A 15,449-nucleotide genomic window follows, 5' to 3' on the forward strand; every position below is an offset into this window, starting at 1 on the left:
ATGTCGGCCAAAGAACCCGAGACAGACGCCAATAGGCAGTTTGTCAGATTCAGTCCTTTTCCTTTTTTTTGTATCATCACATAGCCCTACCTACAGGGCGATGTGGCCACTTTGCAGACTTCTGCTTAAGATAAATTTTCTACTACAAAAGGAAGAATTGAATACTAATACAATTATTTTAATTTATAGTATTTATACACTTTATACAGTTATGTTTCATATGCATAATGGTGACATGATGTCTGAGGAGAACAACATTTTCTATAGGCTGGCCACATTACCCAGCGTTCCACTACCTTCATACATAGTTCGGCGGTGACCCTTTCGATTTTCAGGCTGTTAATTCGCTTCATTTTTAATGACTTGGCTGTGGTTCAGGTGACGAAACAAATTTATAGATGTCTCTGGTAGTTATAACTTGGGTCACATGTAATCCAGTCGACAGCCCACGTAAAACCACCGTAACTGCTGTTAGGATTACCCACATCTTTTGAATCAGCTGCCTGATCGATCATTTGAGGTAAGTTCGTACAGCGCCCCCTACCGGAAATGGTCGGTACGCCGAGCCCCGTATCAGTGCTGCGCGCGCAGGTTAAGTAGTGACCGACTCGAATGGGTCACAGCTGTGGCGCAAACAGAAGGGACGGCCTGTGAGGGAGGGACAGCTGTTATACAAACCACTAGCTGACGTCGCTGAGAAAGTGCACCTCTGAGTTCTCTGTTGCTGTGAAAAAGTTACATGTGGGAGAACAAGAATGAACACTACGGACAGTGGTAGTTGTTCATGAAATGCGGGGAGAGTTGTGTGTTTGACAGCACTGAGTTAGGAGTTACTGTACTGTGATGGCACTCTGTTTCTCTTATGTGATCTGTGAGGGCAATGCACTTCCAATAACGGATGTTGACCGAAATTATATTCTTATTGTGTAGCTACCTTGCTACATGCGTTTGGAAATTTACTTCATCACCAATTTTGGAATATACGGTGGGCTGTAAGAGTGATATATTGTGTTTTATTTTCGAATTTAAATGCTGGTACGACATCTGAATTCAACAAATGCGTGCCCCCCATGAACGAAATGTAACATTAGCATGTTATTAGGTGGCACTGATTGGCTACGAGCTATCGGGATATTGGTCAAACAAAGGAAAGACCTCGGGGTAGTTTTAGCAGAGTTAATGTATATTTTATTTAGTGACTTATTAACTTGAGTGGTTTCACTTGATAAGTCATTAATGTGCAAGTCAAGTGAGTTGCGTCCGTTGCAAGTTGCTTTCTGTGAGGGTTAGTATTATTGTTCTGCCATTCTATCTAATATTAATCAGCTTTTCCTTGTTTAGAGCTGGACTAAGTTGAGTTGCACCTAGGACAACGTTCTGAATCTGTACAAATTGGTTCATGTCGTGCCCACGCTTGAGATCCACAGTCATGCCGAGAGCCATTCTTGTTCTGAAAGTTTTTTTAACCTGTAAGATTAATTTTTTTTAATTTTTTCGTAAAGAATCACAAATAACAACTTTCAATAAAAACTATTTTTGTTCTCATTTGGTCAAGAATTAATGATTCTCGGAAATTTTTGAATTTAGCAAAGAATTCTTAACGTAACGTAAAATGTGAAATACAACATGGAGAATAAAAACTAAGGTATTACAATATTCTTGGAAAATAGTATAACTGCAGTCTATTATCAGTTGGACCTGCCTACGCCGTAATCCCTCCGAATATTATTGGCATAATGTTTTGAAAGTGATTTAGTTCTCTTTTTTTAAAAAATAATTCGTACTTTTTTTTGTCATCAGTCTTCTGACTGGTTTGATGCGACCCGCCACGAAATCCTCTCCTGTGGTAACCTCTTCATCTCAGAGTAGCACTTGCAACCTACGTCCTCAACTATTTTCTGGATGTATTCCAATCTCCACCTTCTTCTACAGTTATTGCCAGCTACAGCTCCCTCTACTACCATGGAAGTCATTCCCTCATGTTTTAACAGGTGATTTATTATCCTGCCCCTTCTCCATATTAGTAGTGTTTTCCACATATTCCTTTCTTCTCCGACTCCTTACCTTATCAGTCCACCTAATTTTAAACATCCTCTGCAGCACCACATCTCAAATGCTTCGATACTGTTCTTTTCGGGTTTTCACACAGTCCATGTTTCACTACCATACAGTGCTGTACTCCAGAGTTACATTCTCATTGCTAGTCCACTTTTGATGTCCTCCTGCCTAGGTAGCAGAATTCCTTAACTTTACCTACTTTGTGACCATCAATGATGATGTTAAGCTTCTCGCTGTTCTGATTTCTACTACTTTTCATTACCTTCGTCTTTCTTAGATTTGCTCTCAATCCATACTCGATACTCATTAGGCTGTTCATTCCGTTCAGCAGATTATGCAACTCTTCTTTACCTTGACTCAACTACCCAATTTCAAATGTTTAGAAATCTTTTTAAAATCACGTGTTTTGTGGTATCAGGTATCCGAAGGAAACATCCGATTTACGATAATGAGTATACGCTGTCAAAGGACGTCATGAAATAGATCAAGGGAATGAAGAAAGAGAGGTAAAGTTGTTGGCTCACCTCTGCCAGTGGAGAAAGAGTGCAGTCACACTGCCAAGGGTTGTCGTGCAGCCGCAAAGTGTCGAGATGAGATAGTTGGCCGATGGCCGCCACCACGTCAACTGGGAGAACCCTCATCTCATTAGAAGAGGCGTCCAGTTCCACCATTGAGGAGCAGGAGCTGATCAGAGGAGCCGGCAGTGTGGTGAGATGGTTCGCACCGACGCGCAAGACGGCTTGTTGCCCGCAGCCGGCCAGCAGGTCGTCGGGCAGTGTGGACAGGTAGTTGGAGGTGAGCTCCAGTCTTCTCAGGTGCGGAACTTTCTTGAACAGGCTGCGCGGCAAACTGTACAGCATGTTGCCTGATAGGACCACTACCTGAGAAAAGCAATGAAAATTCAATGTAATTCTCTGTATTGAGTTAGTGTTAATACTGCTACAACATAAACATGAGAAACTCGTTTGGATATAGGTGAAGATGGGATTAGCGACTAGTGAAGAATACCTTTAGCTACACAATACGGGGAATTTTTTCTGTTGCACATAGCACATGGTGGAGATACATGCACGAAGCACGGATTAAACCGGACGGAAATTTACACAACTTCAACAGCAAAGTAATGACCAGAAAATTTACCTTCCAATTACGGCAATACTCATTAGGGAAATAACTACAGACTTTAAGAACGGAGTGACGATCAATATCTGTCATTAAGGACATGATTAACAGTGTCACGAGACAGGCAAACCCCTCTGAAACACATTTCCAGCAAAACAAAATGCAGCTTAAAATTTAATCATAATGTTTAGTTACACTGGAGAGTTCGGACCTAATGAATGAGTCAGTGTCGTAGGCAATTCTCTCTCTCTCTCTCTCTCTCTCTCTCTCTCTCTCTCTCTCTCTCTCTCTGTGGGAGATTTTTGGCTGCATAGTAAGTGTGGCGAGCTAGTTGTAGCAAGGTCCCCTACTTTGGCCACCCAGTCTCAACGTCGTATAGAGAGCTTCTTAGCCGTTTATCGGAAGACAAGGCATTGCAAATACGTACAGGGTGAACATAAACAGTCTGGAAAGCTTATAATATTGCTGCAAGGTACTTTTTGTTGAGAAATAATAGTTCAGCAAAAAATTCGATACATTTCGCCTTTTTCGAGTTAATTAGCATTGAACATAGGTCTTCAAGCGAAAATTCAAGATCCTCGCCGAAGACGGTGTTTCCAAAAGTGTTCTTCAATAGATTTTCTAGAACCGAACAAGGGAGAGATACAAAAATTGGACATGAGACGGACCGTAAGGATCAAACGCGAGTCAGACGCTGAGCCGGCTCGTGCGCTACCATGTACTCTATGAGAACAACTATACTAATTTTGTCTGGTAGGCCTCTTGAATTTGCGAGCGCAACGGCCTGATTGGCTAAATTCAATGCTAATTAACTCGGAAAATGCACAACCTATCGAATTTTTCTTAACAATTGCGTCTCACCACAACCTACCTTGCAACACCCCTACAAGCTTTTCAAATTGTTTCTGGCCACATGTATAGTTTTGCGATGCCTTGAGTGCCAATACACGGCTAAAGAACCGAATTTAAATATTGTTAGAATATAATAATTCGTCCATAGAACAGTGTAGAATAATGCAAATGTAAGAAACATTAAGCTTGAAATAAAATGAATAAGCACTTTAGACTTTTCGTAATTTTTAGAGGTGGCAGGGAAAAAAGATATGAAGAATAAATTTGGAGGACGTGCAGGTACGTATTTAGATACAAATTTTTAGTGTAGAGTGTTTGGTGGAATTTTCTTTAATACTTCTCTAAATTTTACAATAAATGTAAATGTTGACCTAAAAGCCAGTAAAACGCTGTAGATTATCATGTATCTAGACATAAGAGAAGGGAGAAAATAAAGCATTGTATCCAACATAATAATTAATTACGATGTACCAAATTACAGTGTTAATCGAATTATGAAAAATACATGAATAATACCGGAGGTACTTCCGAACATAAATCCTAATCACGGTTCCATGGAAAAAATCATAGCGATTTTAACTAACGAGATATGTATGTATAATAAAATGAGATGTTACTCTAACATATATTTATGACAGAAAAAATATAGAAGCCCTATGAAAGCAACAGAAGTCTCAAAAAAACTTTAAGATAGCTCGTTTATAGAACTGGAAAAGTGAACTTCAGCGTGAACTGCAATATTTGAAAAGCCCCTTTCGGTTGAGTCTAATATAATTTGTGTGCTGCCTGCCGTGTCAGAAATGAGCGCGGCGAACAGAGTATACAAAAATACCACCTAAGCGCGAGCAACAAACGTTACCTTACATCCTTATTTTCCAAACAGTAATTTACGTAAACTTAAATGTTAACTCGATTTAGGCTCTGAACTGTGCCTAGTACCGATCAGCGGATTACAGGTTGATATGATTTAGAAAAATATGTGTGCAAGTGAAACTAAAGATGTAATTGTGAACTTTACAGTTTAATACTGTGGACCTTATAATTTACCGGCATTATGTCTTTATTCCAAGCAACGTAGAGAGTATGTCTGTCTTTTTCGGTACAGGAGAGCTGAAACGAGGGCAGGTAGAACGTAGGTACCATCGAGGTACCATCACTACTTGCTTAAGAGCAATTCTACGGTCTGCCGAAGACAACGAAAAGCCCTGCTAGTGCCCGACATATCTGGTCGAAACGCTTCAAGAAGACATTGTTGTAGAGAGGTTTCTTCAGCCAGAGATATTATCTTGTGACATCACACGACATTGAGGTTACTTTGTGGATTTCTCAGAGAGAGTGAGAGAGAACAATTTATCTCAAATGAAGGTGGTAAAAGGACTCCAGTAGGCTCCATTCAGTCGCTTACAAACAATATATTATGAGAAATTCCAGAAATCTTGTGTTACTGATAATAATTACTTCGACCTGGTCGTAATATATATTGATGGATGTGACATATTTTGGTGGTAAACATGTGTTTAGACCAAGTGTGAAAATAAACAATGCCTGGAACGTCAGTCTTGGTAATTAGAATAATGCTTACACGAATATTATATTAAATGTTGCACAATGATTTAGAGTCAGCTGCAAGTGCTATGATCTATATATCAGTGTATTTAGATCAGTGCAGTAGAGCTACATGTACTTTCATTAAACATACTGTAATATGATATCCTTGTAACATGTTATAGGAACTAATATCGCTGATAACTGAAGAATGCTATGTGAACATTAAAGGAATTAAGAGTGCAAGATTAAATGTGAACTTCATAGTCATGATAACCACTTAAATAGATAAAGGTTTGTTCAGTAGCTTATGTTTCTTCAAAATGATTAGCTATTTGTTAGTGAATGCCGTGTTTCATGGATAATTAATCTCAGTTTTATAGAAATGGAGTCAAACAAATAAGTTTACAGGCGGCCTGTATATGATGTGATTACATATATTACGGGGCTGGGAATTTACAGCTTTGTAAACAGCCTAATAGCTTACATAAAAATGGGTATATTAATCTTTGACATCACTCATGTTACTGATGACATGTACCAAAATCTGGTAACAAAAGTAAACTACTTTTTCTACTACACTACACATGCAGCCTGTTGTTGGTTATAAAAATTATATCTATGGTAGAAACTGTTGCCTAGAACGAGCTATATTCAGTCTGCATTCAACATTTACTTTGCCAACTGTCAGAAAAGTTAGAGCAAAGGATCACACGTTCATACACAGGTACAGGAAACGTCACCTACGCACCCCTATCTGTAAACGATCACAGGTTGGATATGATATTCTGTAGTGAATTACTTACAGTGAATGTTTTCTCAAAAATTACGAACTTTATTACCGATCATAAAATCTTTTTAAGCAGAGATGTTCTTTAACTATTTTGGCATGTAATGGTCACGTCACAGGTAAGGACCATTTGCACATAGTGGGTGCTAAACTGAAGGTTCCTGTGTCTGTAAAAAATTGTTTCAGCCCTACAATCATAAGCAAATAAAGCAATACTTAGAAGATGTCAGTGTTTCAAATAAGGATTTCTTTGAATGACCATAATTACTACTTTAGTAATTTCCTGTTCTCACTATCACTACTTTGTTAGTAGTAAACTATCAATTTGTCATTTATGTTGTTAAATAGTGTATTATGTGAAATTGCTGAGTTAGAGTTAGTACAATGTCTACCAAAAATTTACGCCATGCTATGAAGTTACATACCTATACTTCGTGTTCTCCAGTAGCTTTATTTGTTGATATTAGCCCTAAATTTAAATAAATACAGAACCATTTTTGTGAGGCGTTGAGGATGCTTAACAAAATATTTTCAGATCGGTCACCAACGGTCGGAAATCGACATTTCACTACGTGTGTGGTAATGAATGAGCAATGTTCGAGCGAAAAGTGTCTGCAGACTCCTAATGGCTCTTAACAAACGACTGCTTACCAAATTGACGTTTGTGAGACCGAACTTTGAAAATCATAAATAGTCTCCTCTCTTGTCCGGAGGTTGGGGATTAACACCGATTACTGTTCACGACTGACTGTCTAAGATCTAAAAATACTCATTATAGTACGTTGCAGAGATGTATGTAATGTATTACGCAGTAGGATATCCTGTTCAGGAAGCCAGGAAGCCAAACGAATTTAAAGGATCACCCTGCAACAGAACTAGACGATGATGTGGTGTCACCGCCAGACACCACACTTGCTAGGTGGTAGCCTTTAAATCGGCCGCGGTCCGTTAGTATACGTCTGACCTGCGTGTCGCCACTATCAATGTTTGCAGACCGAGTGCCGCCACACGGCAGGTCTAGAGAGACTTCCTAGCACTCGCCCCAATTGTACAGCCGACTTTGCTAGCGACGGTTCACTGACTAAATACTCTCTCATTTGCCGAAACGTTAGTTAGCATAGCCTTCAGCTACGTTATTTGCTACAACCTAGCAAGGCGCCATGATCAGTTTCTATGGATGTTGTAAATCACGTACCGTCAAGAGCGACGTTGGTCATTAATGGATTAAAGTTAAGTATTCCATCAGCTACGTCCGTTTTTCTCAATTCTAATTCCCTTGTCATGTTCCAGACCGCACGCCAGCCTGCGTAAGCTAAAAAGCGTGCATTTCGGCCTCCTGTAGAAACGGTGTTGGCTCTCCTGCCAACCACAACAGATGACTTTTTTGGAACCCTGCAATTTTCTCCCATTCCGAAAGATAAGTTTGAAATTTGCCTGTAAGGCCACCCTCGGGCTCGACACTGCTTCTAATAGCCCGGTGTCGGCACATGCGGTAGAAAGGCCAGAACTCAGAACTTCATGTGACGTATAAAGCAGATTAAGGATTTCCAATTGGCATCGTATTTCACCACAATAGTGCCCAACGCCACTGTGAATGTGTCACATGACAGGAGCAATCCATCTTGCGCACGTTACACACCTTCCTTTGACGCATTTGCCATGGAAGTCATAGCCGAGACTCCCGGCGTTGAAATCACGCCGTTTTCTTATGCGTGGCTGAGGAAAACGTTTCAAGCACAACGCCGCTCAGAACCAGAACGAAATAGCTTCAGGGGGCGGCATACAGGCTATGAACGAAACCACCCCGTTCCTTGGAACGTTGATAAAATTCCGTGTGTCTAAGGCCTCCCGTCTGGGAGACCGTTCGCCTGGTGCAATTCTTTCGCGTTGACGCCACTTCTGCGACTTACGTTTCGATGGGAATGAAAGGATGACAATAAGGACAACACCCAGGCCCTGAGCGGAGAGAATCTCCGACCCAGCCGGGAATCGAATCCGAGCTGTTAGGTATGACATTCCTTCGCACTGACCTCTCAGCTGCCATGAGCGAACGGAACGTTGATTAGCACAAGTTTCGCGATCGAAGACAACATTTTACAATTCGATGATCAAAAGGACAACGCTCTTCACAACCTTCGCAACTGTTGGCACCTCTTCGGAGATTCAACTCTTCTCAACGCACATTACGGAGCAGCAGCCCCATTGGACGTGATCTCTCCGCTTTGGAGTCCAGTGCAATCGCAATTTTTGAGCTGATGTATAGGGCGGAACCACAAGGGACCGACGAAAATTATGCCTTATGCTGCTTCACTGCGTCTCTTACATGGCCTCCTGTGGTGTGATCACAGAGCTTACATGACCTCCTGTGGTGTGATCACAGAGGGTGCAATATTGACAGATGTGTGAATAAAACGGCAAAGAGTCTGATACTATCTAGTTCGGGAAACCCCTGGTGTCTTCATTAGAAAACCTGGGAAGTAGCTCAAGATGCCAGCAAGTAGACAACAAGTTGACACACCTCTGAGGCTAATAGCCTGCTTGTAGTAACCTAGGAGTATTTTTCAGGTTTCTTCTGTAAAGGTGCACCTTTAAAATTCTTAATAAACGTGGGCTGGTGCCAAAGAGGGTCTTCCCCAACTAGGGGTGAAAGAGTGGGGGGGGGGGGGGGGCGGGGGGTGCGGTCACAGGGGGACACTTTGCCGCTTTATTCACAGCTGTGTGATGACATAACAGCAGGGCATGAAACTGGTGCACCGAAAAATCATAAGCATCTTTTGCTGCTTCATATCACGTTCAAATTTCGTTGAATGATTTTGAGCGGTCCCTAGCGGGTCCACCATCTATACCAGAGGAAAAATTGCGATCCAACTGCGATCCAAAGGGCTAAGTTCACATTCAATGTGGTTGTAGTCAAAAAACGATCATCGAGAAGGGTTGAATCGCCCAGGAGGTGTCAGCAGTGTGAAGGACGTCGTTGTTTTGCTCATCACACTGCGAACTGTCGTTTACGATAGAGATATGTGTGGAAATCAACGTCACAATGTAAAGGGTGGTTTCACTGACGCCCTTAATCCCACCATGAGCCCTTTAGACTGAAGAATATTGCTGAGGTACCTCATGAGAATACCGTGTGAGGTCAACGCTCGGCGTCGTGGTTCAGACCTCCACACCAGAGGCGTCAAAAGAAGGGGTGAAGCTTGGGTAAGACGGATTGTGCCGACCTTCGTAATGTATGACGCGTCCACGGCGGCGTTGCGTAGAAATGTAGAGACATTTTGTGCCAGTGTGACAGCACTAGCATATTTTACACGTAACACGTTCTGAGCTCTGTTCTTTTTCCTGCACACCTCGCTACTTGAAGCGTCATCGAGCCCGAGTGTGACGTCGCAGGGCGAGACGCTGTTGCACCATTACAGAGGGAAGTTGTTGGCATCATTACCACAACTTTCAAACATGCGTTGGAATGGGGGACAATTGGAAGGTTCCGAAATCGTGATCCTTTAATTCTGTTATGCAGTGTATGTATAAATTAACGTTACCTCTACTCTACTGGTAAGGAAAAATTACGCAGTGGCATCTCAGTGTTGGTGCACTTTTAAAACTCTTAATAAACGTGGGCGGTTAACAATGATTGTCTTGCGTTATTCCTCGGTTGCGAGTTGGGGGAACTTCTACTAGCACATGTCGGAATTACACAGCGATAGGATAAGGAGACAGCAGTTTAACGTTTCGCGATATTGCTGCTTGTGTTGGTCTAGATCTCACGGCTGTAATTCGATTATGGAATCAATGGGTTCAGGAATGCCATACTCAACGCCACTAGCCCCGAGGGGACAGATGTTATTCTTTCAGCCACGTCGCGTTCCTTCAGTCAGAAATGGGGTTTATTTCCAGCAAGTAAGTTTTTGACAAGGAAAGTGCTATGACTTCTTAACCACCCTGTCACTCAACTCAGCAACAGTTGTTGCTGGTGTGTTTTGACGTGGTAGACAAAACAAGTGTGCCGACAAGAGTGCGAAAGTGGACGCACGAGTGATACCAGGATTTCTTCATCAGATTTGTCCCGATTCATCGTACGGCACCAAAATGGACGTCCGTAATTGTGTGTGGACGCTCCGAGGAGAACGAATGTTCCAGACAGCACCCTCCATCCTCTTACAGACCGAAGGCCTGGTGCTACGGTAAGGTACCATTTGACACACAACACCATTGCCTCCTGCGTTTACACGCAATTCAGAAGTGTTAATATGGTCGATACCGCCTGTCTTTGAGATACCTATGACATCTTTCAACGAGGTGACTCAAGACTGCACGTTGACCCATGTACAGTCGAGTGTCGATAAGGACAAGTACGAGAACTGTCGCATTGCCAGCTTAAAACTTCATTTATCTAAGTTGCTGACAAGAAGAAAAATTGAGAATCTGTTAGATAAGGAACAGTTTGCATTTAGGAAAGGTAAGGTCACCAGAGAGACAATTATGACGTCGCGGTTGATAATGGAAGGAATAGAAGAGAAAACGAGACACTTTGACAGGATTTGCTGACGTAGAAAAAGCGTTCGTCAAAGTAAAATTTTCAGTATGTTTGAAATTCTGAGAAAAGTACCAGTAAGCTATAGGAAAAGACGGGTAATTGTCATAGCAAGGAAGTATGAAAAGGCCACTTATAAAAACATAGTTGAGCTAAGATCAACCAGTAAAAGGATTTTGGTTTAGCTTGTACCAACAGCCATTTGCATAGCCATTCGAACATTTCTCTTACTGTAGCTTGGTAACTGTATTTTAAGGAGGGTTTGAAAGAAAACCTGGGCCCTGGCAAACTGTGCGGCTAGATGTACTCCTTTTGAGAAAGATTTTAATTTGGCTGAAATTAATACTCATCTTATGACTTTAATTGTATGTGCACTGTTCTGATTTTACGTGCAAAAAGAACCACCCCTAAATAACTCAGAACTGGAGCAATACTGATGGTTTAAAATTGGTCCACGGATGTATCTAACCTTGCTCTAAGAACAATTTTAACTGTCTGAGCACAAAACATATTTTTCTCGGAGGATTGTGAAGCGCCTCACGTCTGTGCTTTAAACTCATCTGAATCGATTCAAACAGCGCGCAGGTAGATAAAAGGATAAAGTGAAACAGATTTTTTTTTTCATTCGTAGATCCTTATCCGTTGCCGAGATACGATGTTAAATTACGGCTAAATGCAGAACGTGAAATTCGTTCTTACGCGAACTTAATGAACGGAAACAGTTTAAACTGGATGAGCTACGTAAAAAAAATATTCTTGCGACATAACTGAAAGCTCGCTCTCATAAAATCTAGGTTCATTACGGTTTTACTTGCAAAAAACGAGTTTACTTCCAGTTTTCTTACGCGCAGCATTTCTGTTTCAAACTTGTACGAATCGGTTGAAACTGTGAAAGAAAGTACACAAAAGCGTGTAATTAACGGTCATCCTGTTGTTATGTGAAAACTTTATTCATTGGTTCGAAAGACAATAAAAATCTCCTGTCATAACAAAGGGGGAACTATCTGCCAGCTTCGATGAAATTTAAATCAAAACATCTTGACATATTCGCGATTTTTTACGGTTTAACCCTACTTCCCCAGCGGAAATTTGGCAATCCTGCATGTTGTAATTCATGCACTGAACTCCCTGATCCAGTGGCCTAACTCCAGAATATTCACCAGATATAATGAACACCATACAATAACGTATGGCTGAAGAAAATACATCTAACAGCAAAAAATTGTTTTTCTGGGAATATAAAATTTCAGGGGGTGATTTGTTCCTGAGAGGATAATAAAACCTATCTTTCATTGTTTGGTACTGCGGGGGGGGGGGGGGTAGATTTATTCCCCGTGGGACTATTTCTACCCAAAACCTACACTGTTTCATGTATTGTGGGGAATGGCTCTCACCACTATGGGACTTGACATATGTGGTCATCAGTCCACTAGAACTTAGAACTACTTAAACCTAACTAACCCAAGCACACCACACACATCCATGCCCGAGGCAGGATTCGAACCTGCGACCGTAGCGCTCACGCGGTTCCAGACTGAAGCGCCTAGAACCGCACGGCCACACAGGCCGTCTGTGGGGAATGTAAGAATAAACAAGCAAATCAATGGGCTTATAGAAAGTGGGATGTTGCTACAACAGTAAGTGGCCGAGAGTGGTTTTACATATACAGGGTGGTCCATTGATAGTGACCGGGCCAAAATCTCACGAAATAAGCGTCAAACGAAAAAACTACAAACAACGAAACCCGTCCAGCTTGAAGGGGGAAACCAGGTGGCGCTATGGTTGGTCCGCTAAAAGGCGTTGCCATAGGTCAAACGGACATCAACTACATTTCTTTCAATAGGAACCCCCATTTTTTTTTATACATATTCGTGTAGTACGTAAAGAAATATCAATGTTTTAGCTGCACCACTTTTTTTGCTTTGTGATACATGCCACTGTAATAGTCATAAACGTATCAGTACGTGGTATCACGTAACATTCCGCCAGTGCGGACGGTGTTTGCTTCGTGATACATTACCCGTGTTAATATGGAGCGTTTACCAATTGCGGAAAAGGTCGATATCGTGTTTATGTATGGATATTGTGATCAAAATGCACAACGGGCGTGTGCTATGTATGCTGCTCGGTATCCTGGACGACATCATCCAAGTGTCCGGAGCGTTCGCCGGATAGTTACGTTATTTAAGGAAATAGGAAGTGTTCAGTCACATGTGAAGCGTCAACTACGACCTGCAACAAATGATGATGCCCAAGTAGGTGTTTTAGTTGCTGTCAGGGCTAATCCTCATATCAGTAGCAGAAAATTTGCGAGAAAATCTGGAATCACAAAAACGTCGGTGTTGAGAATGTTACATCAACATCGATTGCACCCGAACTAGATTTCTATCCACCAGGACTTCTATGGCGACGACTTTGAACGTTGTCTTCAGTTCTGCCACTGGGCACAAGAGAACTTACGGGACGATGACAGACTTTTTTGTTCGCGTTCTATTTAACGACAAAGCGTCATTCACCAACAGCGGTAACGTAAACCGGGCAAATATGCACTATTGGGAAACGGAAAATCCACGATGGCTGCAACAAGTGGAACATCATCAACTTGGCGGGTTAATGTATGGTGCGTCATTATGGGAGGAAGCATAATTGGCCCCCATTTCATCGATGGCATTCTAAATGGTGCGATGTTTGCTGATTTTCCTCGTAATGTTCTACCGATGTTACTACTAGATGTTTCAGTGCATGACAGAATGGCGATGTACTTCCAACATGATGTATGTCCGGCACACAGCTCGCGTGCGGTTGAAGCGGTATTGATTAGCATACTTCATGACAGGTGGATTGTTCGTCGAAGCACCATACCATGGCCCGTACGTTCACCGGATCTGACGTCCCCGGATTCCTTCCTGTGGGGAAAGTTGAAGGATATTTGCTATCTTGATACACCGACAACGCCTGATAACATGCGTCAGCGTATTGTCAATGCATGTGGGGACATTATGGAAGGCGAACTACTCGCTGTTGAGAGGAATGTTGTTACGCGTATTGCCAAATGCATTGAGGTTGACGGACATCATTTTCAGCATTTATTGCTTTAATGTGGTATTTACAGGTAATCACGCTGTAACAGCATGCGTTCTCAGAAATTATAAGTTCACAAAGGTACATGTATGACATTGGAACAATCGAAATAAAATTTTCAAACGTATCTACGTTCTGTATTTCAGTTTAAAAAATCTACCTCTTACCAACTGTTCGTCTAAAATTGTGAGCCATATGTTTGTGACTATTACAGTGCCATCTATCACAAAGCGAAATAATTGGTCAAACTAAAACATTCATATTTATTTACGTACTACATGAAACCGTAATAAAAAATAAGGGTTTCCACTTTAAAAAAAACGCAGTTGATATCCGTTTGATGTATGGTAGCGCCACCTAGCAGGCCAACGATCGCGCCATCTGGTTTCCCCCTTCAAGCTAGACAAGTTTCGTTGTAGTTTCTTCGTTTGACGCTTATTTCATGAGGTATTTTGCCCGGTCATGATCAGTGGAACACCCTTTATAATAAGTACCCCAGGAGAGTGATGTAGGTTTTTTTGTCATATTGCACAACATGGGAAGTGTCATGTTGGATGAGATGATGGATGTGTGATGTTAAACAACATGATATCGTGTACTACGTTACTTAGCGCAAAGTATTATATTACATACCAAATCGTAAAATAGCACGAAGATGTCAAAATGGTCTACTTTAAATGTCTTTGAAGTTGCCAAATGTCTAAAAGCTAGTTCATTTCTTTTACATCCCTAAATCTGCGCAGGTCATATTCACCTTAGTTGTCATATGACAGAAACATTTTTCATTCTGACATACAACATGCACAACAACGAAGAGGGAAAAATAATGCTGGACGAAAAGAACGAAGTGCTCCGAAGAAACCGAGTGTAATACAGAGATGTTGCCTTTCGCTCCTACTGTTCAGTCTATTTGATTAAAATTCAAGGTAAGAGAACATCAGTACGGAGATTTGCTGACGACACAGCTATCCTCAGTGAAAGTGTAGAAGCATTACAGGATGTGTTGAATGAAACGTACAGAGCAAGGAGTGCAGAATATCAAATGAGGCTAACTCGGAAAAACAGAAAGGTAACGAGCAGTAGCAGTAACGCAAACAGCGAGAAAATTCACATCAAATTTGGTGATTACAAAGTGGATGAAATTAAGGAATTCTGATGTCTTGGAAGTCAAATAATCCAAGATGGACGGAGCAAGGAGGACATCAAAAGTAGACTAGTACTGGCAAAGAGAGCATTTCTTGCCGAGAGAAGAACACTGGTATAAAACATTATCTTAACTTTCAGGAAGAAATTTCTGACAATGTACGTTTGGAGCGCAGAATTGTATGTTAATGAAACATGGACTGTGGAAAAACCGTAACAGAAGAGAATCGAAGCATTCGAGATGTGGCGCTACAGACGAATGTTAAAAAGTAGGTGGACTGAGAAAGTAAGGAATGCGGAGGTTCTGCACGGAATAGACGAGAAAAG

The 15,449-nt window shown here is 41.5% G+C and overlaps 1 protein-coding gene across 1 annotated transcript in view; it reads right to left on the bottom strand.

Moving 5' to 3' along the window:
- Positions 1 to 15,449, bottom strand: part of LOC126351408 (platelet glycoprotein V-like) — a 52,778-nt gene that overhangs the window by 6,907 nt on the left and 30,422 nt on the right. Inside the window, exon 3 of the mRNA XM_050002604.1 lies at positions 2,583 to 2,939. Within this exon, the coding sequence (XP_049858561.1) occupies positions 2,583 to 2,939 (357 nt within the window). The remainder of the gene's footprint in view (positions 1 to 2,582; positions 2,940 to 15,449) is intronic.

The sequence above is a fragment of the Schistocerca gregaria genome, chromosome 1, assembly GCF_023897955.1.
Source record: "Schistocerca gregaria isolate iqSchGreg1 chromosome 1, iqSchGreg1.2, whole genome shotgun sequence".
Lineage (NCBI taxonomy): Eukaryota > Metazoa > Arthropoda > Insecta > Orthoptera > Acrididae > Schistocerca > Schistocerca gregaria.